General features: G+C 49.1%; 1 protein-coding gene across 3 annotated transcripts in view; it reads left to right on the top strand.

The window, feature by feature from the left end:
- Positions 1–27889, top strand: part of LOC119456255 (mitogen-activated protein kinase kinase kinase 12-like) — a 237110-nt gene that overhangs the window by 151876 nt on the left and 57345 nt on the right. For all 3 annotated transcript variants that reach the window (XM_037717919.2, XM_037717911.2, XM_049660863.1), the window contains one exon: positions 3340–3679. In XM_037717919.2, coding sequence (XP_037573847.1) covers positions 3340–3679 — 340 coding nt within the window. The remainder of the gene's footprint in view (positions 1–3339; positions 3680–27889) is intronic.

Here is a 27889-nt window from a genome sequence, read left to right as displayed (position 1 = left end):
TTAAAGCATATTCACTCGGCTAAGCACAGACAAAGGCTTAATGAGCCTTTGAATCCGCGTGGGGCGCCAGTGTGGGTTCTTGGTGTCTCACAGGACACCAACCACCGCGGGTTCGAGCTTAGCGAGCCACAGGACCGCGTCAGCCGTAGCCTCCAGCACCGCTTGCGCATGAGCTCAGAGGCCGCAAGGGGCTACCGAGCGACGCACGCAAAAACACAGCAAAGCACTGAGTTGACAGAAACCGTTTATTGAATCCGTCGGCACCAGCATTGGACAAACGCCCGCGCGGCGGGGAACCAAAGGGGGTCCCGCACCAGGGCGAAAATACAATAACAGGCGCCTATAGCACGTCGCTGCGAGAGCACAGGCTCAAGCTGGGACACGCCGCTAGGAAAAGTCCCGGCGGCTATGCTACTTGCTCTGGCGATAACCAATGGGTCAACTCGCAAGAGCTCGGGCAATCTCCTTCGGCTTAGGCTTTCGGCAAGTGCGGCTCTGTGTGGTACGACCTCGCAGGAGCACTAGGCATTGCTCGTCGGCTTAGCGTCGGGAAAGGATCAGCGCAAAGTACGCGCTCCTCGCACGTGCAAGGTTACCGTGCGCGAGCCCTAGTCTTAGTCACAAAGATGTCGGCAGATGAGAGGAAAGCATCTACGTACCTTGTGGCGGTCCTGGGGATAAGAGAGCCATGCGCCGCCGCTAGCAGCCGAAACGCGGCCGCACCGTGACGTCAGCCCCGCTCTCACCGCAAACCACCGCCAGTGGAGCGCCACCGCTAGAACTGGTTGGGAGCGGACGGGGAAAGGCGAGGGGACGGCAGAACAGGTGAAGCCCGCCCAATGGCGCCGGCGCCTCCCTCAATCCCCACAGTGCATAGTGTTGTACATTCTGAAATGCATGTGAGCTCTAATGATTGCTATGGGATGTATGAATATCAGTTGACCTGTGAGATCACACTGCTGCTTCTTTCTTTCTGGGCACCCAATCTTCTTTAGTGTTTGCTTCTTGACCATCATTGCAGTGTGACAGTGTGCAAGATAGTAGTAGAAGATAGCCGGACAAAGAAGCGTAAAAACACTGCATATCTTGTGTGCACATACTGTCTATCTGGCAACAGGTCCTGCAACAGTTAATGTTTGACCTGGGGCTTCAACCTCCAAATGGTGACCGGTTAAAGGACGATGACCATTAAGGGAAATGTTGCACAAGCAGGTAGCATCATACAATACGTGGGAAAGAGTGATGCCACAAGGTGGAACACAGGACCTGCTTCGAGGCTCATGCCACCGGTGTAGATTGGAATATCATTTGTGACACAGTGGAACGTGATATGGCCCGTTAAAAACTGCACTCCGTGACCATGAATGGACGGGTCAACAAACAAAGCTTGACACAGGTCATGCCGCTGTATCTCTCGATCTGTCAGTTTCAGCTCACTGGTTATGCCTTCCAGTCAGTCTGCGAGTATTTGACGATCATGCAGGCTGGTTCCGTCATTCGATTTCGGTAACTAGCTTCTTTAGATGAGTGCGCTGGGCTTTGAGCTCGCCTGTGCGTCCATGATGATCGCCGGTTGAGACTGTACAGCCTGGACTAACAGTCAGTCAGGATGGCAGCCAGGCACTTGTCAGCCTTCCGTTGTTCTAGATTTTGTTGGTCAGTGGTTCTCAGCGAGTTTTGGCACCGCTTTGAAGAGACAAATGCCTTCGATAGGGAACTTAAGGCTTTAATGCGGTAAAGAAGTCATCCTGATCTGCAGGTAGAAGCGAAGCCCAGGGCGTTGCGCGCTCTTTGCGCCAGCTCATGAACAGAACAACTTCTGCGTAAGTTGCAGCACTGGTTATTTGCCAAACAAGTGTTTCTATATAGTTTAACTTGATACACTTTTTTAATGTACTTTGTGTTCGCACTGCAAGCTGTCATTGAGCATTAATTTATGTTTCAAGCAAACGTACCAGGCAGTGACATACACTTGTCACCTTGTTTCTTCGGTGGCTCTGCTGACGTCGGTGGCATAAGCGTAGTCCTCGTACTGCTCCAGCCATGTTTTCCAACTGCGTGAATCGTCAATGTCAAAGGTGGGCAGGGCCTGCAAACCAGGTGCCTTAACAAAGTCCTGTGCTTCTGTTGCCATTCGCTCCAGCACTGCGTCGTGCTCAGTGCGGTTTCCTGACACCGTGTGGCGAGGCGGAGGACTGTTGCATGGTCTATTATCTCAACAGAGATGTGAGAAAGACCCACGTAGGATGGCTGCTGACACTGCCTTTACTGACTCCATTATTCATATATATGATGTTGATTTATTGGCATCCCCTTTTAAATGGGGCGGTGACAAAAGTCCCCTAGCCTGCCTGAGTGTATCGGGTATGCTATACATGCTTCTCATCCTAGCATTTTTGTATACATCTCCTTAACCTTTTTTCTCTTCCTCAAAACTTCTCTATTTTGTACTGCTACCTATGCCTGTAACGAATCCGGTCGTATCGATCTCTTTCCTGCTTTTTTTTCCACCAATGCTCTAAACACCTCTTGCCTATCTCGACTGCTGACCGGTTGATGTTTCAGTCCACTTTAATTCCAAGCTCTTCTAGAAGATGCATGTTACCTATGGGTAACGCACTGTGCTGAGTGATCTTCGAATTTTTGCTGCAGTAGGCACATGCCTCATCTTGTTGCGAATATTTGCTCTGGTATGTTTTTCTCCTTGGCAACCAGCTTGAGCCTCAAGCAGCAAGGTACTGCTCTTTATGTTATTGTACAGATTTTCCCTTCTAATTTATTTCTTCCCATTCTTGTAAATCTCCGTGGTCTGTTTTGTTTCCATTCTTTGCATCCAATTCACTGTCTCTGTTTGACTTTCTTTCAGCTGACTCCTGGTTGTCAATTTACACTTTCAATTACCCTGTACTTGGTTGCCAACTTTCTTTACCTCTTCCTCCACTCTGTGACCACGGTTTTCAAGTAGAGCAGATACTTACGCACTTGAGCCGCCCATTTATTCTTATCCATGTTCCTGAGTCTTACTTCAAAACTAATTTTGCTATGCGCTTCTTTGACTTTAATACAGGCCCAACTGATGTCACCCTGCACTGCCTCATTTGTGCGCTCCTAAAAGCACTCCTAGTGCCCTCTACACTTATGAGAGTTGACATTGCAATGTGATAATCTTTCATTGGGCCAGCGTACATTTTGGGATATGTGAATAGGAATTGGTGAGAATGTTTTGTACAGTAAATCAGTTTTATATGTGCTAGAATCAACAAGGCTTTTTTTGTAGCAGGAATGCATGGTGGCTATAATAATTAATGTTGACAGCAAGCAGTGAACTATGCTGTGCAGTCCAGAACCCATGGAGCAGGCAGCGTCACCATCCACCAAGGCCCGTTCTCGGAGGGCCACACACCGCCGCAGTGGCTCGGGCAGCAGTGGCTGCCGCATGGTTGACAGTGAGACACAGACCGATGCCCTGGAGCTCCTCAGCAGCAGCTCCCCCCCATCAGTGGCCTCGCCCCAGAGCGAGGAGAAGGACCTGAACAGCAACCAGGCACCACGCGTGGTGCTGCAGCAGCACACAACCAGCGTTCCAGAGGAGGAGTGCTGCCCGGCACTACCTGTGCGTAACAAACGGGCCATAACTGACAGTGATGAGTCGCCCACTCGCCTTGGCCCTGGCCAGCAGGTATTGTGTGACGTGACGCTTGTCAACTTGAACAGGCGCAAATTTCCTGTAGAGAAACATTCACTTTTGAAAATTTCAATAAGATAAATTTAGTCAGGTTGAAAACTATGGGGGAAAAAAAACCAGCCCCCCCCCCCCCCCAAAAAAAAAGAAAAGTAAAGAAATAAAACCAATCCACAGGCACAGAAGAGTACAAATGTGAAAAAGAACTCGGTTGTGTAAAGCTAGGCTTTTATACTATGATGTGACAAAAAATGGTGGAAGCGGTTATGTTGCGCGGGTTGCATCACGAAGCAGACATCAGCAATATCAGTTTATTGGCATCGCACCTAACCCAAACAACGAAATGCCCAAAACTCGCAACACTGGTAATTATATACACCTCTGTACACTGGTAGATGGCACTTCTCCTACCCAGGGTCCACTGCACTGCTCAACTAATCCACTGAACTTAGCAGCAAGGTTCAGTGCATAACACTCCTTCCTTCTTAGTCCGGACTCAACAGTCAGCCAACACCAGCACAAAGTCCCTAAGGTGTTGGGGTGTTTTCTGGGAACGCTTTGAATGGTGTGGGCCTGGCGGTTCTACACTTTTCTCAGTTAGTACTGGCTGAGGTGTTGCAATGTCGTCTGGGGGTAGCATAACTGTTGGTTGCCCCTCAGGCTCACTGTACTCTGATGCCTTGCTGCTGGTTGCTCCGCCAAGTGCAACCAGCCATGCACCTACATAGTCATGGAACTCCTTTACTCCCACAACCACAACAAGTGCCTCCTTATCAATCTGGGCGTAGTTCCGCTCTGTAGAGGAAATGTCCTTGGTGCTTCTGTGCCATCTGGCATTTTATGACAACACTGCTCCTATTCCATATGGGGATGCATCGCAGGCGAGGATGATTGGCTTCTTCTCATCAAAATGTGCCAGAGCCTGGTTGGATGCCAGTAGTTGCTTTACCCCGTCGAAAGCTATCTGTTCTGGGTTTTCCCACAGCCAAGGTACTTTCTTATCCAACAAACGATGCAGGGGTTCTGCTGTAGTGGCCTTATGTGGTAAGAATCTTGTTACAACGGACCCTGATAATCTGACAAAAAACGTTCGTTTTATCCAATATCTGTAATATCCGAAATGCCTCACTTCCGATACGTTGGTCGCGATGTCTAACAACATTTTTGCATTGAGTGAGAGAGGAACGTCCAAAGTAAAAAAAAGAAAAAGAAATCACAGTTTCACCCAAAAGGCGAAGCTTTGATTGCGATCGCAAATTAGTAACCAGCTATACGAAGTAAGGATAGCAGTTTTATTGGCTGTATAAAGTTGTAAACATTCGCTTACTAAATTAAGCACGGTGTCATGCGCACATTGGTAAACATGATCACACCTCGCTAGATGACCGCGGAAAGTTGCTGTCAAAATGCTGAAATGAGGAAGCGCGGCAGCGAGCGAATTGACGTTTGTGTTGTTTCTCGCTTCAACGCGTACTAAACATCAAAAGTACAGCGCATATATGAAGCCACCGGCACTGGGCGCACTTTGCCCACATCGCAGATGGCTTTGATGATGAGGCCCACGCGGGCGCGCACTTTGCCCACGTCGCAAATGGCTTTGAAGATGAGGCCCGCGTGCGTGCGCACTTTGCACAAGTCGCAGATGGCTTTGAAGATGAGGCCCGTGCGGGCGCGCACTTCGCCCACATCGCAGATGGCTTTGAAATGAGGCCCGCGCACCCTGCCCACGTCGTAGATCGCTTTAAGATGAGGCCCTCGCGAGTGCGCACTTTGCCCACGTCACAAACCGCTATTGCTTTAAAGTTGAGGCCCACGTGGGTGTGCACTTTACGCACATCGCAGATCGCTTTGAAGATGAGGCCCGCGCACTCTGCCCACGTCCCAGATCGCTTTAAGATGAGGCCCGTGCAGGTGCGCACTTTGCCCATGTCGCAGATCGCTATTGCTTTGAAGATGAGGCCTGCGCGGGCGCGCACATTACCCACGTTGCAGATGGTTTTCTTTGAAGATGAGGCCCGCGTGGGCGCGCACTTTGCCCACATTGCAGATCGTTTTAGAGATACGGCGCCCGCGCCGCCGCTCCGTACGGAGCAGCCGCCAGGTAACAATGCCCCCCCCCCCCCCCTCCGTGCGTGAAGGACGGGCCTTCCTCTCTTGCACATGCAAGATTTAGCCGCGATCGTCGGCTGACCCTCGTAAGTCTTTTGTCAGCCCTTGTTGAGACGGCAAAAGTACGTTCTATACGCCGGATTTTTAAAAAAATTGCCGCTAATTTCATCTGCTGTATCCAATAGTCCGTTGTAGCGCAGTCCATTAAAAGTGAACTACGCGGGTCCATTGTAACGAGCGTAGACTGTATGATAAAAATTGAGAAGACCCAGGAAAGCCTGGAGCTTGGCTTTGCTTGAGGGCTGGGGTGCGTTAATGATGGCTTGTGTCCTGACCGGTGTGGAGTGGATTCCTTTGGCATCGACTCGGAAACCCAGAAACTCCACTTGAATCACTCCTAGCTTACCTTTTTCTTTTTTGACCTTGAGCCCTGCATCTTGGAACCGCTAGAGGACCTCTTGGAGCCGACTGAGCAATACTTGGTGAGAGGCTCCTGAAATGAGGACATCATCAAAATATCATCCTGGTACTCCATGTAGTAGGTTTTTCATTAAACCCTCGAAAAGACCAGGCATGACACTGGCCCCAAATTGTAATCGGCAGATGTGAAAGCACCCCGAATAGTCACAATGGTCTGTGCCTCTGCAGATTCATCAGTCACTGGCAGCTGCTGGTATGCCTGTGTCAAGCCTAGCTTCACAAAAACAGCTCCGTCAGAGAGGGATGCCAGCAGGTGGCTGACCACTGGAACTGGATCTGAGTGCTGCTGCAATGCTTTGTTTATCATGAACTTGTAGTAGTTTACGATAAACACGATCTCCCTGGCACTGGACGTCACAAAACTGTCACACGCAGCATTCTTGTGGGCGCCCCCACCTGGCGCAGGAGATGTTGACCAGTCTTTCAGTGTCCCATCACTGAGGGGCTAGCACGCAACTGAAGAACGTCCTCTTCGGCAACGTCTTGCTCGCCGTCATCGATCATCGTCCCTTGGTGCACTGGCTCGAATTGCAGCATGTTTGTGCTTTGGAGCAAGGGTAAGCTGGCTTCCTGGGCAATGGCCTCAGCGGTCTCCTTGACAGCACTGGTGAGGGACAACTCCTTTTTTGCTAGCAGTCGCCACTTCACTGTGTCATTCTACAGCCGAAACACGAAACGATCCCGTAGCGCGATGTCAAAGGCGTTGGAAGTTGCATTGCTGTGCTGTGGTTCAAAGGGCAGCTAGGTAGGTGGTGGCAGACTCACTCAGTGCTTTGTCGCAGCGGTGGAATTCGTATCGACTGACAAGGCTTCCGTGGCTTCGGCGCTAGGTGATTGCGCAGCGCGATAAGGATTGTTTAAAATGGGGTATTTTTAGGTTGGGCCGATGGCGCGAGCATGGCCCAACTGGAACATCGCGGAACCGCAGCGGCTGAAGAACATCGACCTCTTCTTGCCAGAGTCTGTAATGTCCTGCGCCTCCAGAAAAAACTAGAAACGTTGCGCATAGTCCTCCCAATCTTCAAGGTGAGCGAGGTTGAAAGGATCGAGCCCCTTTTGTTAGTCGTCATTGTGAACGGGTAGGCACCGGAGCTAGCCTTCTGTGTTGGCGATTTCAGTTGAGCGACTCACTGACTCACTCAACACACAACCAGGCTTGGCGCTGGATGAATCCCATCATCGTTGCCATTGTTATGCAGCGTAGGTTGCATCACGAGGCGGGCATCAGCAATACTATCAGTTTATTGCTATCTCACACAACCCAAACAACGAAATGCCCAAAACTAGTACACACTGGTAATTACATACACTTCTGTACACCGGTAGATGGTGCTCCCGATGCCCAGGGATTCCTGCATTACTCTACTAATCCGCTGAACTTAGCCGCCAGAAGTTCAGCACACAACAGAAGCATTTGTAACATGAAATGGACACTGTTTATTGATTGCACAACACATTGTGTAGAATTCTGCAGCAAATAATGTGAGTACAGTAGACCTTGTTTATGCGAAACTAGTCGAATCATCCAGAGGGTCAAATTGAACCAAAGGCAGAAAAATATCATAGTTTCGTCATAAGGGCAAAGCAATGAATGCGATAGCAATATCTTAGAATGTTACACGAAGTGTAAGACTCCTAGGTGTAGTGACAGTATGAATTGAAGTAAACGTAAGCTAAGTAAAAATGAGCAATTGTGCTAGGGGTCCTCTGTTTGAATCCTGCCATCGCTCTTCATTTATGTGTATTAAGCCAGTGTCTTTCTTAGCGACTTTACCACCACTTTTCCGTATCGGGTATGTTTCAAATCTCTTTCCTGGACCGATCCCGGAGGTAGTGCACAGCCGCACCAATAAAATGACAATTTTCGGGCTTTAGCTCTTTCATTGTTTACTTTATTTTTATTGTTTATTTTATTATTTTAGCACTTTTAATATTTAAAGGGGCCCTGAACCACCCCTTGGGCTTGATAAACAAACAGTCCTCGGATAGCATACGCTGCTGTCAACGTCCCAGCCAAGTTCTGGAGTCGGTCGCGGGGTGTGGAGCTCGCAAGCGAACTGCGGTCACCATTTTCTCACATGCTCTCTTTTCAACTGAAGCCTGCTTTATTTCCTAATATAGCAGATTCCGATACATAGCTGCTATTGGCCAATAGCCGACATCAATGAAGAAGGGTGTTTGGATCAGTGCACTTCTTCCTACACTTACTGTGTATATTTATTGACACAGTTTAATAAATAGGCTGAAGCAAGCGAAAATCTGCCTTTCGAATTTCAATAATAATTACATATTTCTGGAAGAAGCCGACTATCGTCTGCTTTGCACTCGGCCACGGCCGCCCGCGTAAGAATTAAACTTTGGCCAGCCGGCTTGTCGATGTCGTAGCTGTCGGGTCTCGCTAATTTCAACTAGTTTAGAACACTGAACCAGCCGCGAAGCTTAAGGTCAGACCACACGCATGCCTGCAAGCGCGCGCTTACTCCTGGCCACTCCTGGTTATACGCCTTGGCAGACTTCGCTTCATATTGAGTTATTGATAACGCTTCAAAATGCGCAAGTTGGATGTGGCTGCTGTGTGTCGGTCAAGCTGGTGCAGGACAAAGTCAATCCGCACCACATAGCAAAGCGAGACAGGATCATATGTGCGCGAGCGGTGCACTAAGGCCAAGTCATGCACAAAGCAAACGCTCCAGTTGCAGTAGCTACACTCTGTTACGTAGCGTCAATTCCGCGGCCGCCGCGGGGGGCTGCGACGAGGCCTCTGGAGGATGCCTTAATGTTCTCCATGCTGTCGACCGAGGAGGAACAACCTAAGGGCTGAGACACGGTCAATTCGCCCATCCGCCCTCGTGCAGACCGGGGCGTGGACGCCCGAAAATCAGATTGTGTCGACAAATTCGGTGCACGCTGAATCTGCACGAGTGGATCGCACGCGCACTCCTATTAGACAACGCGGTCTGTTGACAGCTGGCAACCATCAGGCGGAGCAAAGGTGTTCAAGATTGGCAACTACCTTTGACAGCGGATGACACTGGCTTATTTTTACAAAATTTCCGCATCACGGTGAAAATGCGACTCTAGGCTGTCACTTTCTGTTCTGCAGCTGCATGTGTTGCATCAGCACCATCATCCTTGTTCGAAACAACGCACAGTCATCTTATCTGCACCGCCTTTTAAAAATGTATTGCAATCGATTGCATCATGTCGCAACATGGGACGTATTCTCGGACGATCACTTTCAGTGCGTGCTGCCTTGGCTGGTTGAGCAAAACCTCTGGAATCATCCAACATACCGCGTTCTAGGTTACCCAAAAGTAATAGTATCTTAGAGGGGTAACAGCGCATAGAGACGGGGACCGAATGAAGAAACACCACGACACAGCGCTAGATTTTTTTATAGTATTGCCGTGTGATTCAACCGAAATCTCCGTGTTTGGCGCGATGGCGCAGTTTCTGTAGTGCTAGTGACAGTTTGCAAGAACACGGAATACACGCACAACTGTCGCGAAATACAGCTGCGTAAGTCGACAAGACACTCCTCTTTACCACTGAACACGCATGTGTGGCTCCGAGTACAGCTTGCTGATATGCTTGCATTTGCTTGTTCATGCTTTTTTTTTTCACTCTGCCAATTTTAAGAGTGTGCTTAAAGCACTTGGATGCATGAAATGCCTTTTCCCTTTTTTTTTTTTTTTTGCATATATATAAAACGACCAAAGACGAAGTGCGGCATAAAACGTGCCTCTTAGAAATTTAATAATTTCTGCTTGTAAACTTTCCAAACAAAATAAAGCCTTAGAAGGTGTGCTCAGTCATGGATGAAGTTCTGACTGTGTGTAAAAAGGTTGTGCACAAGTGGTTAACTTGACGCAGCAAGGAATTGAAGGTTAAGCAGCAAGTGTACAATTCATTATGAGTGGCATAAAAGCAATATGTACGTATAGTGGTCACCTTATGCAGACTCATACTCGTGAGATGTTTTCAAGCAGACTATTTATTTGAAAGCAAATCATTTATATTGCTGATAGGACAACTTATGTCGAGTGAAATTAAATAATTACATTCTTTCTTGTCACCATGGGTGGCCAATCTGTTGCCCCTTTATACTTAGAGAGAGAGAGAGAAAGCTCTTTATTGAAAATGCAGAGAGTTCAGCCAGCATATTTTCGCCTACATGCTACTCTGCAGGGAATGGGACAAAGGACAAGAAAGACCCTAGAAAAGGGTGAGCAGAAGAAAAATGAGAAAAAAAAATGCAGGTCGTGTGATGTTATCAGCAGTAGAGTAAGTGTCCGAGGTGATGAAGGTAGATAGCGAATGCAAAAGAAAATAAGATCACAGTCTTGATGAGACGACATGTGTGACTCATATAGTTAAGAGAGCAAAACACTTGATTCGATACATTAAAGTAAGAAGTCCAGGGCTTTGTGCTGTTTTTATGGGCAAGGCCAGAAACCCAACATCCGCATCAATCAATGTCAAGGGGCTTTGGTCGAGCTTTTCTATGCTCATTTTATATCGATGTTGCTTATCTCTGTAAGCTGGGCACTCAAGCAAGATGTGCTCTAGAGATGGCATGGCGCCACAGTTGTCACAACATGGATTTGTGGTCTGGCCATTGCGAAAAAGAAGATTGTTCAGCCATTGCGAAAAAGAAGATTGTTCATGTATGCAACATTAAGTTGAAGCCGAAGATACAGGATCTCCAGATGCCAAGGTAGACATTGTGGTAGCCTTCATTGGAGTTCTGTGTTGATGTTGAACAAAAACTTGCAATTTCCTGAAGCTGAAGACCATCTTCGACGCCGTTCATTGAGTACATATCGCTTCGCCAAAGCTGAAGCCCCACTTTTAGTGAAAAACACTTTTATAAATTTTATGTGATCATGTCTTTTGCGGGCTGCCTCATCTGCCTTTTCATTACCTATTATACTGCAATTATACCTAATTCAGCATTTAAACAATGTAAAACACATTACCAAAGTGCACTAAAATTAAGCAGTACTATGATAGGCATGCTTCCTCTCTCAGCCATGGCAGCAAACAATGATGATTGACTTGAGACCGTTTGATACTGTCAGCATCATACATGCATGTTCTGTTTTGATCACTCTATATATGAAAAATAAGCTCACACAGGATGCACATGATAAGTGAACTATTATAAGCTCTACTCAGGTTATTTCAGTGAGTTAGGCATCGGCTGTCCATTGTCTGTGTATTTATGTAGCAACAACCTAGCTAGCCGATGCACAGCCAAATTTTAGGAAAATGAAAAAATGCGTACCATAACAAACAGCTGGCCAGTATCTGTATTTTATTTGACAGCAAACCAAGATTATCAAGTGATTAGCTTCACAGTGAGCTCAGTGATTGCTCGTGGTGTGAAAATGTTAATGTAGTAAGTGGTTTTGTTTTAGTCTTTCTTAATTAGTAGCTGCTTTAACATGCACATGACTATGAAATGAAGGCTCATATGGTGGAAGACAGGCCTGCACAAAAAGTCAGGAAACATTTATTGCTATTTTGTATTTTCATCACAAACCAACAAATACGTAGTTCCTTTCTGAATAATGTGCAAGGTGTTCTGCGTAAAATTGCAAGATGGGTGTGCTCTATTATCTATTCACTGTTCAAGTAGCCAATTGAATGGTACCCCCATGAGCACTGTGAAAGAGATCACTGAAAGTTGCAGTCGGGCGGCCACAGTTGCTGAGCCTCTGTACCAAACGTAAAATTGTTCCAGAAGAAAACGTTACATCACAAGTAATCTTTTATTCCTCGCTGAATTGCTCACCATTGTACAGATTTTATTGCAGCGCTGTGTGTGTGCAGTAAAATAACTTGACAAATCAAAGCTGTAGTATTTCAGTACACTGAAAGCAACTTTACGTGTGGCTTAGATAATACAGTGGAATCTTGATGATACGATCACGACTAAAATGAATTTCCGGATGATACGAATTTTTCTGTGGTCCTGGCCGAGCCCCATTACTTTGCAACGTGCTAGAGAACGGTTGTTTCGAATCGATTTTCGACCCGCATCGGTTGATACGAATAAACGCCGCCCCTCCGACGGCCGCGAAAGAGAACAGTGCGCAGTCACGCGCTTTCTCCCTTTCTCTTTTGGTGTGGAGGCACAGGCGCGGCGCTGGACAGCGCGGAGGCCGCGACTGGGTGCGAAGAGTTTGAAGCGGTGGCGCTTTTGTTGCTTTTCTGCTTTTCCTTTTGTGCTTTTCCCCACGCAGACGTGCGGAAGCGTGGCCGCCACAGCGAGCGAAGGTTCGTGCGGTCTATCGCTTCAACGGAAACTGAGCAGCGTAAGCACAGCGCATACAAAGGTCAGAGCCGTGTGGAGATCGCTTTCAAGATACGGTGCACGCGACAACGCCGACAGCCGGCACAGGCGCAAAGTACAAGAAAGCATTTGTTGCCAAAGTAGAAGCTGCCCCTCCCCTCCCTCCCTCCCTCCCTCCCTCCCGCGCTGCCTTCCCGCTTTGCTCCTTTCGCGTGGGAGATTGTGTCGCCAGTTACCCTTTTGCACCCGGTTGCAAGATACGCATTTGGTGCTGCAGCACAGCATCGCCCTCCCTCCCTCCCTCCCATACCCCCACGGCCTTTCGCACGACGGAAGTCGCGTTTGCTCTCCGCTGTGCGTTCGCTCTCCGTGAAGGCGCACATCCCCCGCGCGCTTTCTGTCGCAGATACAGCGCGCTGCGACGGTTTTATCGCCCTTGGACTCATGCTCCACGTCTCAGGCTCCTCCTCCACGTCGCCCTCGTTGATCTCCTCTCCCATCGGTGGGCGCACCTTATGGTGAAGCAGCTTGCTACCGCCAACGTTGCTACCGCCCTTGTTGGCGAGATTTTCCCTTGGAAGCCGCATTATAACCGGTATTTCGTCTCAAGGCTGTTTCACATGGCGCAATTTGGGCAAAAAAAATCGTTCTGCCGTGCATGTCGCAGAGCGATTTTCGCTGAGTGCTTTCACATGCGTCTGCGACAGCGCGATTTCCGTCGCAGCGACGCCTAAAGTCGTCCCCTGCTCACGAAGCATCCAAGCCTGCATCGCTAAATAAAAACAATGTAGAAACTAGCCATATATTAAAATTTTCTTAACATTTGAAAACAGAATGAGTACACTGTTCTTTAATCTTTAAAAGCATTGAGACTTTACAATCGCTTAGTCTTCAACCGCGGCGAGTGAAACACTGCACAACACCGCAAGTATGAGCGTGCGGCTAGTGTGGCATCGGTGGGATCGGTTGTATCGGTAATATATCGAAGCCACAACTCTTTTCCTGGAGGAGTATTTGCTTCTGCAGAAGAAGCGACCGTTGAGTGTGCAAGCATCTGGCACAATTTGTAGCGATAAAGAGGTCCACGACGGTGATGATCAAATATGTTGAAGGCGGCGTCTGCTCCTGACCTGGATAGCGTGCAGCTTCTCCTTTTAAACGAATTGTGTGAGCTCGAGAAAACAAAAATTGTTCATTAGGCTCCTTAGCCACAGGCACTGGTGGGTACGCTCTGTTAAAACATCATTGAAACTGGCGCGCGACATTGCTCCGTTGAGCTTCCAACACGCAGTAAAACAGGAAAGCGCCTATTTCGACGGTGTTTGCTGTTACGTCACGTTGCTCCGCCCACATCGCGGCGATCGCTGCGACTCGGCGACGTAGCTACCAACATGTTCGAATCCCGTCGCGACGAGACGGGAATCGCTGTGTCGCTGTGTGAAAATCGCGCCATCTGAAACAGCCTTCACGCGGCTGCACTGTAAGCGTTATGCGTATACATGGAGTTCTATGGGAGGGTAAACGGGAGTCGGAAAAGGCCGCGTTGTAGCCAGTTCTGCACTATAAACAGTTACGTTATAAGTGGTCTATACTGTAAATGCTTTTTACGTGCGTGTGCCTCAGTTCACCTCTGACTCTCTAATTTAGCTATTTTTAATTGTGTTTCGATGATACGAATTTAGGCTAATACGAATATTTTTCGTGGCGCCGTGAGATTCGTATCATCAAGATTCCACTGTATAATGCTCCTACATGTGGGTCAGCTTAGTTTCAGTCGATTTCTTTACTAGTTGTTCACTGTTACACCTGAACTATATGGTGCCACCAGGCACTGCTGTAATCCTGCAGGCACGCCAGAACAGCTTGGCTATGCACAAACATCCCTTTCCATCGTGCTTAAATTAAGGCGGTGCAGATTTTTGCTGGCAGAATGTGCTTATAAGCATAACTGCCTAGCATTAAAAAAAGCCTTTGAAATGTAAGGATGGATGCTCAGCTTTGCTGGTGTGACATTTTACATTTATAGTGCAAAACCACATCGATGAACAGGTCGCTGAGCGACGGAAATCGCTGTGTCGCTGTGTGAAAATCGCACCATGTGAAACAGCCTTCACGCGGCTGCACTGTAAGCGTTATGCGTATACATGGAGTTCTATGGGAGGGTAAACGGGAGTCGGAAAAGGCCGCGTTGTAGCCAGTTCTGCACTAAAATGGTTACGTTATAAGTGGTCTATACTGTAAATGCTTTTTACGTGCGTGTGCCTCAGTTCACCTCTGACTCTCTAATTTAGCTAGTTTTAATTGTGTTTCGATGATACGAATTTAGGCTAATTAGAATATTTTTGGTGACGCCGTAAGATTCGTATCATCAAGATTCCACTGCATAATGCTCCTACATGTGGATCAGCTTAGTTTAAGTCGATTTCTTTACTAGTTGTTCACTGTTACGCCTGAACTATATGGTGCCACCAGGCACTGCTGTAATCCTGCAGGCACGCCAGAACAGCTTGGCTATGCACAAACATCCCTTTCCATTTGAAAAGCATTTGAAATGTAAGGGTGGACGCTCACCGTTGCTGGTGTGACTTTTTACATTTATAGTGCAAAACCACATTGATGAACAGGAAGGACACCACAGAAATACTCATGTTGTGACCTCCCAGTGATAATGCAAGTAGTTTCCTGAGGTTTTCTCTATGGTTTTTAGCTATAAACATGTGAAGCAATCGGTAAATAAACTGAGAAACCATGAAATGCATCATAACACTGTGTGAAAATCAACATAACAGCAGGTGTACACATTTTTTTGGCACATCAGCTCTTTGTGGTGCAGGTAAATTATATATATATATATATATATATATATATATATATATATATATATATATGACTTATTTGTAGCTGAAAACAGCATGCATTTCACATTTAGAGCTCAGAATGATCAGTGCAAAAGATTTTTACTGTGTCAGACATACACATGGTCACTTGTCCAATGCTTTGCACACTGATAGCTGTGTTTGGTGCAACTTGAGTAGCACATATATAATGGACTACCATATATAGAACATCCGTTTTGCACCTCTCCTTTGATATTCTACCCTCCGACAAAAGCACAGACTGGAATTTTTCTTTATGTCAATATTCAAAAGGCAAGCAGGTTTTCGGCACCACATGTCTCCATTTTCCTCAGATGGCATTTACTGCATGTTCATAATGTGCATTCATTGCCGGTATAATGTCTTTTAATGTGAAAATACTTTGTTCGACGTAGTTTTACCGGTATATTTTTTAACTTACCTGTAAGTTCGCTCTGATCTACTTGTACAGATACCTACTTCAGTAGTGGTATCTGTGCTGTGCCTTCATTAGTGCAGTTAATGTTATGAAAGCTGTGTATTCATAAAATAAAACACCTATTCAATATAAACAAAAACCTGCAGGCAAGAGCATCATGACAAACCAGTTGAGATGATGGCACTATTCTAAAGCATAGTTCCCACTTGTGCTATCGCATGGTCCTTACCGATAGGCTCACGAAGGTTTGGGTCATTCACATTTCAGGAGACGAGTGATGATTGCATACGTGCAGCATCTTCCTCTGTTTATATTGTTGCAGGAAGACAGCAGGCCCATGAGTGTAGAAGAATGTATATTTACAACTGATGTATATGGCATTCAGGCAACGGCCAGAGTCGTCTTCCTCTAGTTTGTGTCACCTTCTTCCCTTCACCGTATCATGACCCTCCTGGTGGGGTTAGCTCCATCCTGGTGCAGGTTATAGAGCCTCACTTAATGTGGGGACATAGGGCTTGCGCCTGGCGACGTGAACAACATCGCTGGTGTTGTTGAGAGGCACTGAAGACTGACCTAATGGGGCTATCTCATATGTCACATAAGATAGTTGATGTAAGATCTCGTACGGACTAGAATAACGGGAAAGTAGTTTTTCCGACAAGCCGACGTGACGTGAAGGCGTTCAGAGAAGGACAAGGGAACCAGGTGAAAAATGGCGGTCTCAGTGCCGAAGGTCGTAGCATCGCTTTTGAGAAGCTTGCGCGACTGTGAGGCGATGACGGGCGACTTCTCGGGTCTGGGCGACTAAAGCAATAGCAGCGCGAGCGTAACCAGTGCTGGGTGATTGTACTGTGGAAGGTAGCAACATGTCGAAGGGTAGCAACATGGGTCGCGGCCATACAAAACGTAAAATGGTAAGAATCCAGCAGTGTCGTGACGGGACGAGTTATGTGCAAAAGTGATGTATGGTAAAGCGACGTGCCAGTTGCGGTGATCTCGGAAATGTACATGGCCAGCATTTCAGTTAGTGTGCGGTTGAGTCGTTTGGTGAGGCCGTTCATTTGAGTGTGGTACGTGGTAGCAATCTGGTGTTCTGTAGAACAGGAGCGGAGCGGATCATCGACGACCTTTGATAGAAAGTAGCAGTCGCGATCGGTAACAGCCGAGGGGCGCCATGGCGCAGGATGACAGCGTATAGTAAGAAGTCCGCGACATATGTAGCGCAGCTGGTTGGCATCGCTCGTGTAATGGCATATCTCGTGGCATAATCTGTTGCTACAGCAATCCATTGGTTTCCTTTAATGGAAATTGGAAAAGGGCCAAGGAGGTTAGGGCCCACACGGAAGAAGGGCTCTGTAGGGATATCAGTTGGTTGAAGCAAACCAGCAGGAGGCATAGCAAGTGTCTTCCGGCTCTGACACAGGTCGCAAGACGCAACATAACAGCACACAGAGCGATAAATGCCGGGCCAGAAGAAGTGGCGCCACAGGCGGTCGTAAGTACGAGTGATGCCCAGATGTCCAGCAGTAGGAGCGTCGTGAAGTTGCTGGAGAACGGCCAATCGAAGGTGCTTTGGAACGACTAGGAGGAGCTCTGGGCCATCAGGACGAACGCTACGACAGTATAAAGTTCCATCGCGCAAGGTGAAGAACCGGAGGAAAGGGTCATTGGGCGAGGAGCTTAGGCATTCCATAAGTGTTCGAAGAACAGGATCTTGGCATTGCTCGTCACCAATATGGAGAAAGCCGGAGAAGCACAAAATACTGATGTCCGCGTCTGCATCAGTATCGTCCGGTTGATCCATGGGATTGCGGGACAGGCAGTCAGCGTCTTTATGCAGGCGCCCTGACTTATACATAATAGAAAATGTATATTTTTGTAGATGCAATGCCCAATGTGCAAGTCGTCCGGTTGGGTCCTTCAAAGAGGAGAGCCAGCAGAGGGCGGGATAATCGGTTATGACGCAGAAGCTCCGACCGAAAAGGTACGGTCGAAATTTCGCAACCACCCATACGAGCAAGAAACATTCCCTCTCAGTAATGGAGGAATTTCGCTCGGGCGTGGAAAGAAGGCGGCTGGTGTAAACGATCACACGGTCTTGGTTCTGTTGACGCTGTTGTCAGTTGTCAGTGCCATTGTCAGTATCGTCAACAAGGTCCATTGCAACGAGCGTCGACGATCATCATGTTTACAATTCGGCACACGCTTTTCCTTCCGCTTTCGCACTGCCGTTAGCTCTGTCTTGGTTCTGTTTCTGGCCATGCGTCTGCGTTTTCTGTAAAAAGGCCGTAGCGCTGTTTGCGGGCGGTGTTTTACTCACCGGTGGCACAACGTCACTGGGAGACCGTGACGTCACCACTCCTCGCTCGGGAGGGCGGGCGAATTGAATGGCGTTAGAGGTACGCAGACGCTTCAGACACAATTTTCTCATAAAATAAGTCTTTTCTTGGTACGAAACAACCGTTTCAAGGTTTCTGTGATCGTATTTTAACATTCCACGTCGACTTAATATTTGCCTTTACTGACCCTTTAAGTTGATGTTGCTTATCTTAGCTGGGCTTGGGTACCATTTCCAGAATATGATAAAATGAAGAAGTGTCCATGTGCATTGGCCGAAAATTGATGGTTTCACAATATCTTATCTGGCTAGCAAGGACGTATTTTTGGGCTAGTTGGTTCTTCATCATCAAGTAAAAAACAGCGTCAGAATATGCACAGGACCAAACGACGAGTAACAGGACAGACACAGGGCGCACTAACAACTTGTTAGTGCGCCCTGTGTTAGTTGTTAGTTGTTAGTGCGCCCTGTGTCTGTCCTGTTACTCGTCGTTTGGTCCTGTGCATATTCTGGCGCTGTTTTTTACTTGGTTATCTGGCTGGGTAGTAAATTTGTGTCAAAAGAAATATGCAGCACACTTACCAAAACAGTGGGGCTAATATAACATAGGGAGCAGACATTCTGCTGGCAGAGTCACTTGTAAAGTTTTGCCACCAGTTCGTCCTCATTAGCTGGCTTCAATCGCATAACTAATGCTGACATAATTGTGAAAATTTGTGTTCACAATATTCTCATGACAGCCTATAGGCACCCTTTATATTGTGATAGCAGCTTAATTCTCAGGTGCAATGCACTGTATCCATGAACTTGCTAAAGAATGACAAGAGATGAGGCGCCCCTTTCCAAAGTCTGGCAGCGTAGCTGAGAACTGTTCAGTTAATGGGGTGGAACCGTGGCCTGCGCAAAATAAAGATCACTTATAGCGTCCAACATCCACGAATAATAGGTAGCAGTACGCCTACAGCTAGATGAAAGTGCACTGGAAGCACACTTAATGGACATACTTTGCAGGCACAAGTCAGTTTAACGCACATTATTGTTAATGACTATTGGCATAATGACCAAGAGGATAGAAAATATAGCACTTCCCAGGCAGATAATAAATTCTCACGATGGGAACCACTCGCGTTGATCGCCAGTAGCTATTGAAATGATCTTTCACTTTCTATGAACTCACCTGAAATGTATAGTTATGAGCGCATAGCTCATCCAATTTCTGCAATCGTTCTGCAATTCCGGCGCCCGTAGGCCTAACGAGATGCGTCCGTATAGCAACAACAGGTTGGTTGCTAATGGATTGTCTTGGATTGGGTGTGTTTGACACGAGGCACCAGACGAAACGATGTCTACCAAGGCGAAAATGTGAGCCAAGTGGGCGCTTGCTGGCGCGTGTCTTGTAATTTCAAACCGCCATTACTCGCGAGGCACGGCAAACGCAAGGCGCATGGGCGCCAGCTTTCGTGCGCCACCACACGTACGTGTAGTTTGGCCTTTAAAGACACAGACTGTGCGCCAGTCCGTGTCTTTTATTCTGTCGTACGTGTCTTATTTTTTTTTTTTTTGCGCCTAAAACCGTTTCTAGTCATGTACCAACTAGCCAACAGCAGATGTTACTAAGATCGTCACTCCTGAGGAAGAGGAAGCGCCGTGCCGCTACCCGAGACAGGGTTTCTAGTGACCATTTCTAGTGACGAACTTTTTCGGCCGTCCCATAATCAAGGCGATGTTCTGGGCACAGTGGTGCGAGGTGTACTGCCGCCTTGCTGGCTGCCGCGGCGACACGTAGCTTTTATCCTGTGCAGTGACATCCGCAGCTGTGGCGTGCATGTTGCGGCACTGTACAGCGCGCGCATGTGGCGAAGCTGTTGCGGCCGATGGGAGGCTCTGCCATAGAGTTTCTCACTGTAACATAGTGAGAAACTCAATGGGCTCCGCAATGCTTGGCTGTGGCGAGGTAAACCTGGGAGATGGTGGTAACCTCGCCTAGCGATGCACGTGGCGTCATCGCTTGGCGAGGTTTTCCAACGTACAAGTGATGGCAGACGCCCAGGTTAAACAGCTTCTCTGTTAATAGACTGTTTCTGACGCGGCTGTAGCTTAGGCCACGGTGGTAAATAGCAGAGGTGGCCAAACGAGCACCGCAAGCGCGTCGCCTCTCGAGTTTCTACAACAGTCGTCAGTTGGCGAAAGGGAGTTTTTGGGCTCAAAGACGCGAATCGCAAACTTTCGCTGTGCTGTAACAGGTAGGTTATTATCGCAATTTTTGTGGCTTTAAAACATTGTTTGTTTTTAATAGCTTGTAGAGGCTGTCTGCCGGCCTTGCCCACAAAAATAAGGGTACCAGGCTCTATGGAGCTTAAAAATCTCTAATTGGTGCGGGTAATCTCGGCAAGGACTGACACAGAGCGCCGATTGCAAGGGACGCACGTGTATTTTTCTGAAAGCATGAAAATTCTTACCGGCGAGTGTACGGCGTAAAAAAATGTTCGGTTTTCGTGTCATTCTGGGTTGCATTGGGCTTACGGACGTAGTTGATTTTTTAGTTGGCTGTAACGAAATTTCACTGTTGCGCGGTCACCAATTGTTTAATTATTGTTCAGCTCCCTTCAGGCGCCGTTCAGGCACCTGCGCCAGTAGCATCAGATGGCAAATGCAAACGTGCACGCGCCTACGAAATGTTGGAGTCTGTAAACGCCAGGAGTAGACGCTGTTCTGTGTAGACAGAGAGGCAGCGCCGCGCCTTCGTGCTCGCGGCCGACCGCTCTGAGCAACAATGAACAGAAACGGCGTGAAACACACAGTAAATGAAGCCGCAGTGACCGCTGTAGACGCGGCGCAGTGGACTTCACTTGGGATGCACACTGCAAACAGATCGCCCTCCTGGAAGTTTCTACAAGGAATATCACGGGGTTGCAGAAAGCATAGATGAACTTTGCTTTTTAAATCAGTCGGTCCTCCCAGTGATTTAATCTTTCAATAACGTGTTTGGAAACTGACGATTTCTCGACCCAACGTTTTTCATTAATATATATGTATAATTTTTTTTTGGGGGGGGGGGGGGGGGAGGGGGGAGACAGTAAATGCTGTTTCTGCATAGTCGTGCATGCTAATAAAGGATTGAAATTGTAATGAGGAAGAAGAAACCGACGTACTTGATTGTGAACATATCAAAAAGATATTCATTTCAAATCATTTGGCGATGATGCATTAGTCACCGTATGGTTCTCAGAACCAATCTGTATCCAGCAAAATAAACAAATAAAACAAATAAACAAGGATTAAACGACCTGTCTGAATTTCATGCTGCAAGCGTAAATCCGCGCGAGAAGTCCGTTTTAAGTGATGATAACTATTCAGTGTTATTGAAGACCTCTGTGTTGTACGGCACTACGACGCCAAGCTCTTTCTCAAAAGTCAGAGACATAAAAATACAGCTTGAATGCTCGCGACGCTCGCCGGCTACTTACTTTCAAGTAAGGCGGAGCGGTGAAATGAGCCCACACTACCCCTGCTTTCACCTTACGCAATGCGGCGGCAACTCGAGAGCCATCGCGTCATGCGCGGCTCGTTGGCAGAGCGGCGCCATTTGGCCACATCTCCTAGTCTTCCACTGTGGCTTAGGGCTTGTGTCCCCGCTTCGCTTCGTTAGGGTAGCTATGTGATGAGCAGGTTCTTTTGTGTTAATGTTTTTTTGGCGGTTCTCTGAGGCGGAGCCTCCCAGAACCCAATCGAGGACAAAGCCGTTTGTGGAACGCACACACAAAACGTTTAATGTAACTAGAACGAGAGAAAAAACCCCATAAAATAAACACTCAAAAAGAACTCATAGTATAACACACATGTGGCTAGAACGCTTACTGATGTCGGGCAAGTTCGGGCAGGCTGCGAGTGTGATAATGCACTAGAGTCTCGATGCGGCGAAGCGGAGACGACGATAGAAGCGTTGTTTGTCTCACCAAAAGGTCGCTGTCGGAACGTTGTACAGGCTACCAGAGCGTGGCAGCTCTGGCTCGGTGGGAGAAGACAGGCGGCTCGGCAGCACGAGCCGATGATGGTGGCGTTCTGGTCGGGCAGCCGATCGTGGCACTCGGGCTCGTAGACGCAGACGCTCACCGGCCTCGGGCAGCAGTAGTAGATTATCGGGCAGGGTGGCGATTCCCGGGAAGGCAGGCGGCTTGGCAGCAGGGGTTGACGGCGGCGGCGTTCTGGCCGGGCAGCTGGCCGTGGAGCTCGGGCCCGTAGCCCGACAGCTCTCGTCCTGCCCACGGGCGCAGTCGCTTGCCGGCCTCGGGCAGCGGTCGACGATCAGGAAGAGTGGCGACTCCCAGGAACGGGTTGGCAGGAGGCCCCAGCCAGGTGAAGTCCTGGTGGCTCGGGTCCGGAACCCGACGGCCGTCTTCAACTCCCGATCCGGTGGCCGACCTTGTCCTGGTGTCGCTTCTGGAACTCCTCCCCCCTACTGCCAGCGCGGCTCCTTTTTCTGCTGCTCTGGTCGATTCGTCGACTTCTCATTGGCTGCTCGAGGCTCCGTGTTCCTCTGTGATTGGATTGGCTTTTTTTTCTTTTGATTTCTTTTCTTGCGTCACGTGTTCACGCGCCGGACGGTCTTCGGCATCGTCGTTTTCGGCGCGGCGCGGTAGAGCGGCGCGCGCTCTCCTTGTCGTCTGCTTCTTGTTTGAAATGCAACGCACCTTGTCGCACACCACAAATATCACCGTCGCGCACCACACATCACATAAGCCCCTTTTTGGGACAAGTTTTTCCACAGGAAAAACTGCCGGTCAGTGCGCGACACCTTTCACACTTATGGTCTATATGGCACATTCACACTGCAATCACTATTTAAGGCAACGTTCACCGTGGGTCCACCGCTTAACCTTGACCAAGCCCAAAGACATAACACTTCTAAGTTTCAAAGAAAGTTCACAGGGCATGCAACACATAAGACACTCACGATTTCTCATAGTTTCTGTCCAAAGTAAAAATCCTTATATGGCAACCGGCTATTCACTCTGCTTCTTAGGTTATCGCGTCCCAGATGAGACGAACCGCGCGTCTCTTCTGCATTCGTGAGAACCGCACTGGGGCCAATTTCTTGCACCTTGTGAAACCCACACTTGAGAACCCCTGAATGACCTGACTTAGGTGCTGAACGGATTGGAAAGTCATAAGCTGGGCCTCATTGGCACTAAACGAAATGTGCTCTGTATATCTGCACTCGGGCACAAATCTTGTAGGGAACACTTCAGGCACACCGACATGTAGCTGGGACCCATCGCACCAACATGCACACGGCACCTCAGCTAGCAGGCCCTTCTTGTACTGACCTTGCGTGCATGCATCGTCACTAAGTACTAACATGCTATGGGCCTTGTATTTAAAGTAACTGGCCTTTTCCTTTGACTCTGTACAAGTCTCCTGGCTGAGTACTTCCATACTCTTGTACATTTCATATAGACCTATCGGGTCTTCAGGGACGCAGTCAGGCAAGCTCACCTTCTCTTGAGGTGATTCATCTGGGTGTTCTCGCACCTGACGAGGCCACTTGTCATCATTGCAAGGGGCACACCGGAAGAGTGGGGGAGCGTTTCCTCGCTCGCCTCGCACTCTTCGAGGTCATGGGCAATGCGAACCTTTGCCCGGTCCGTCGGGCTTTCTAGAGGTCTATATGCCTCTTCATTTGATGTGCTTTTTGTTGCACTGGTTCGCATGCGTGCCTCCTTGCTGGTTTTGTCCTCTTCGAGGTCACAGTCCATGCGCACCATTGCCCAGCCTGTCGGGCTTTCTGACGGCATTTTTGCCTCTTTATCCAAGGTGCTTTTTCTAGCACAGGTGTGCATGCGTGCCTCGATTTCATGAGAAGCTGCCTGCTGTCTGCTCCCTGAGCTATCCCCAGCGCCCCTGAGGTTCATGCCAGGACCTAGGCTGGTCCGTGTTTTGCTCATTTCTCTGCTGCCCTCTTGTTTAGTGCCTTTTTCGAACGGAAGGCCGCGACGACGTTCGGGGCAATCGCTAGACAGATTTTTCGAACTGCTGAGTCTGGAGCCTGCGTCAAACGTTTGCTCAATAGAGCTTGCATACGACTCCAGCTCGCAAATCTCTCTCAGTGAGCGTGCCCTTTCAGCCTCCACGACCCTAAAACGCAATTGCAAAACACGTGCCTCGCGTTCAATCTGTTCTCTTTTCGCTTCTCGCTCCGCAGCGCGTTCTTCTCGCACTCGCGCCTGCCGCTCGGCAAACCACGCATTTAGCTCTGCTCCCTCAAGCCTCATGCGTTCCGCTAAAGCTAACAGCTCTCGCGTGCTAGCCATGTTTTTAAATTGTTAGAATTAGCAAGAGAATCCAAACAAACAGCTTTGTCCTGTCGCGGGGACGCCAATTTGTGATGAGCAGGTTCTTTTGTGTTAATGTTTTCTGGCGGTTCTCTGAGGCGGAGCCTCCCAGAACCCAATCGAGGACAAAGCCGTTTGTGGAACGCACACACAAAACGTTTAATGTAACTAGAACGAGAAAAAAAAACCCATAAAATAAACACTCAGAAAGAACTCATAATACAACACACATGTGGCTAGAACGCTTACTGATGTCGGGCAAGTTCGGGCAGGCTGCGGGTGTGAGTATGCACTAGAGTCTCGATGTGGCGAAGCGGAGACGACGATAGAAGCGTTGTTTGTCTCACCAAAAGGTCGCTGTCGGAACGTCGTACAAGCTACCAGAGCGTGGCAGCTCTGGCTCGGTGGGAGAAGACAGGCGGCTCGGCAGCACGGGTTGACGGCGGCGGCGTCCTGGCCGGGCAGCTGGTCGTAGAGCTCGGGCCCGTAGCCCGACAGCTCTCGTTCTGCCCACGGGCGCAGACGCTCGCCGGCCTCGGGCAGCAGCAGTTGACAATCGGGCAGGGTGGCGATGCCCGGGAAGGCAGGCGGCTTGGCAGCAGGGGTTGACGGCGGCGGCGTCCTGGCCGGGCAGCTGGTCGTGGAGCTCGGGCCCGTAGCCCGACAGCTCTCGTCCTGCCCACGGGCACAGTCGCTTGCCGGCCTCGGGCAGCTGTTTACGATCAGGAAGAGTGGCGACTCCCAGGAACAGGTTGGCAGGAGGCCCCGGCCGGGTGAAGTCCTGGTGGCTCGGGTCCGGAACCCGACGGCCGTCTTCAGCTCCCGATCCGGTGGCCGACCTTGTCCTGGTGTCGCTTCTGGAACTCCTCCCCTTCAAGCCCCATGCGCTCCGCTAAAGCCAATAACTCTCGTGGGCTAGCCATGGTGTTACGCTCTTAAACTAACAACAAAAAAAAAAGAAAAAAAAAACAAACGGCTTCGTCCTGTCGCGGACGCCAATTTGTGATGAGCAGGTTCTTTTGTGTTAATGTTTTTTTGCCGGTTCTCTGAGGCGGAGCCTCCCAGAACCCAATCGAGGACAAAGCCGTTTGTGGAACGCACACACAAAACAGGTTCCTTGTTCACAATGCAGCGGACGTAGCCACTTTTTTGACTTGGTCAAAACACTTTTTTGACTTGGTCAGTGACCGTAATTTTCATTAACCCAACATGCTACCTGACCAGACGAGCTTTCGTCTAACTCTTGACTACACACAAAACGTTTAATGTAACTAGAACGAGAGAAAAAACCCCATAAAATAAACACTCAAAAAGAACTCATAATATAACACACATGCGGCTAGAACGCTTACTGATGTCGGGCAAGTTCGGGCAGGCTGCGGGTGTGATAATGCACTAGAGTCTCGATGCGGCGAAGCGGAGACGACGATAGAAGCGTTGTTTGTCTCACCAAAAGGTCGCTGTCGGAACGTCGTACAGGCTACCAGAGCGTGGCAGCTCCGGCTCGGTGGGAGAAGACAGGCGGCTCGGCAGCACGAGCCGATGATGGTGGCGTTCTGGTCGGGCAGCCGATCGTGGCACTCGGGCTCGTAGACGCAGACGCTCACCGGCCTCGGGCAGCAGTAGTAGATTATCGGGCAGGGTGGCGATTCCCGGGAAGGCAGGCGGCTTGGCAGCAGGGGTTGACGGCGGCGGCGTTCTGGCCGGGCAGCTGGCCGTGGAGCTCGGGCCCGTAGCCCGACAGCTCTCGTCCTGCCCACGGGCGCAGTCGCTTGCCGGCCTCGGGCAGCGGTTGACGATCAGGAAGAGTGGCGACTCCCAGGAACGGGTTGGCAGGAGGCCCCAGCCGGGTGAAGTCCTGGTGGCTCGGGTCCGGAACCCGACGGCCGTCTTCAACTCCCAATCCGGTGGCCGACCTTGTCCTGGTGTCGCTTCTGGAACTCCTCCCCCCTACTGCCAGCGCGGCTCCTTTTTCTGCTGCTCTGGTCGATTCGTCGACTTCTCATTGGCTGCTCGAGGCTCCGTGTTCCTCTGTGATTGGATTGGCTTTTTTTTCTTTTGATTTCTTTTCTTTCGCCACGTGTTCACGCGCTGGACGGTCTTCGGCGTCGTCGTTTTCGGCGCGGCGCGGTAGAGCGGCGCGCGCTCTCCTTGTCGTCTGCTTCTTGTTTGAAATGCAACGCACCTTGTCGCACACCACAAATATCACCGTCGCGCACCACACATCACAAGCTAGAATAGGGAGGTGTGCAGACCGGCCTCCAGAGGCTGGCCCAAAAACGTGTTCCTGCCGCGTGACCGTGCTGCCGGCAGGGGCGCCGTAGCTTCTCGTGGCGTCTGCATACCTCCGGGCGGGCTAATGATGTGGTTGCACTTAGTTTTTCCACTTGAATGCTTTCGATGCTGACGAGTATTTTTTATTCAGCATTGTAGATGCTGAAGGGCTTCACTGCTCTTATTCCACGTAGAAACAGCGAGCACCGACCACGCAGCCGATACAGCGATGGTTTTTTCCGCCACCTCTTGCCGATGTTGGTGCCCTTATGCTGCTTTGCCTTGACGAAAGTACAGTTCATTGGAACCACCGTGGAAGGCCAGCACGTTGGAACAACTTTGAATGTGACGCCCGCGCATTAGTCACATATTTGCAATTGTAAGAGTACTTTAAAGGGAAGGAGTTAATGCATGATAGCAGAAATGTGGTAAAAACATTCTAAGAAGTACAAAGCACTGGTGCTGGTGACTTAATACAAGTTTATTGCAAACAGCGCAGTCATTGCAGAGTATCACATTTTTACAAACCATAGGGCTTAACCCTCTTTTTGTTGTGAGTAGCACACTCGGTCCACCCTTTGAGCAAAAAGTGAACATATGTGATGCAGTAAAACCGAGCCACTGATCCTGTTGATCCTGTTGGTACAGGATTGGGGGTGAGAATTTATTCACCCTCCCCCCCCCCCCCCCCCAACACCCCCCTAACACCGCCCCAGGAGGAACCCGACACCCCCCCAAAAAGTATTCCAGACCAACCCCCCTTTCCTCTTTTACAGACAGGTGGGCGTTACCTGGCCCTAATTTTGAGGCCCAATTTTGACGTTCAGCGCATAGACAACAGCACGCAGACGACAGACCTACACTGCAACCTGCAGGGAGCGGAGAAACCTTGACATCTGGTAAACGCAAGACACGTCCATGTGTTTTCGTTTATGCAACTGCCAGCGCTCAGAGTTGCACACCGTACTATAGTCATGGACTATAGTATAGTCATAGCCATACACGCTCAGTCGCACTGGAGCTGCCTATATTCACCCCTATCAACACAACTAGGTCTCTTGTGCCGATACCAGTTTCACAAA

The sequence above is a fragment of the Dermacentor silvarum genome, chromosome 1, assembly GCF_013339745.2.
Source record: "Dermacentor silvarum isolate Dsil-2018 chromosome 1, BIME_Dsil_1.4, whole genome shotgun sequence".
In the NCBI taxonomy this organism is placed as follows: Eukaryota; Metazoa; Arthropoda; class Arachnida; order Ixodida; family Ixodidae; genus Dermacentor; species Dermacentor silvarum.
Note: the sequence above shows the minus strand (reverse complement) of the source record. Positions and strands in the feature narration are given on the sequence as shown.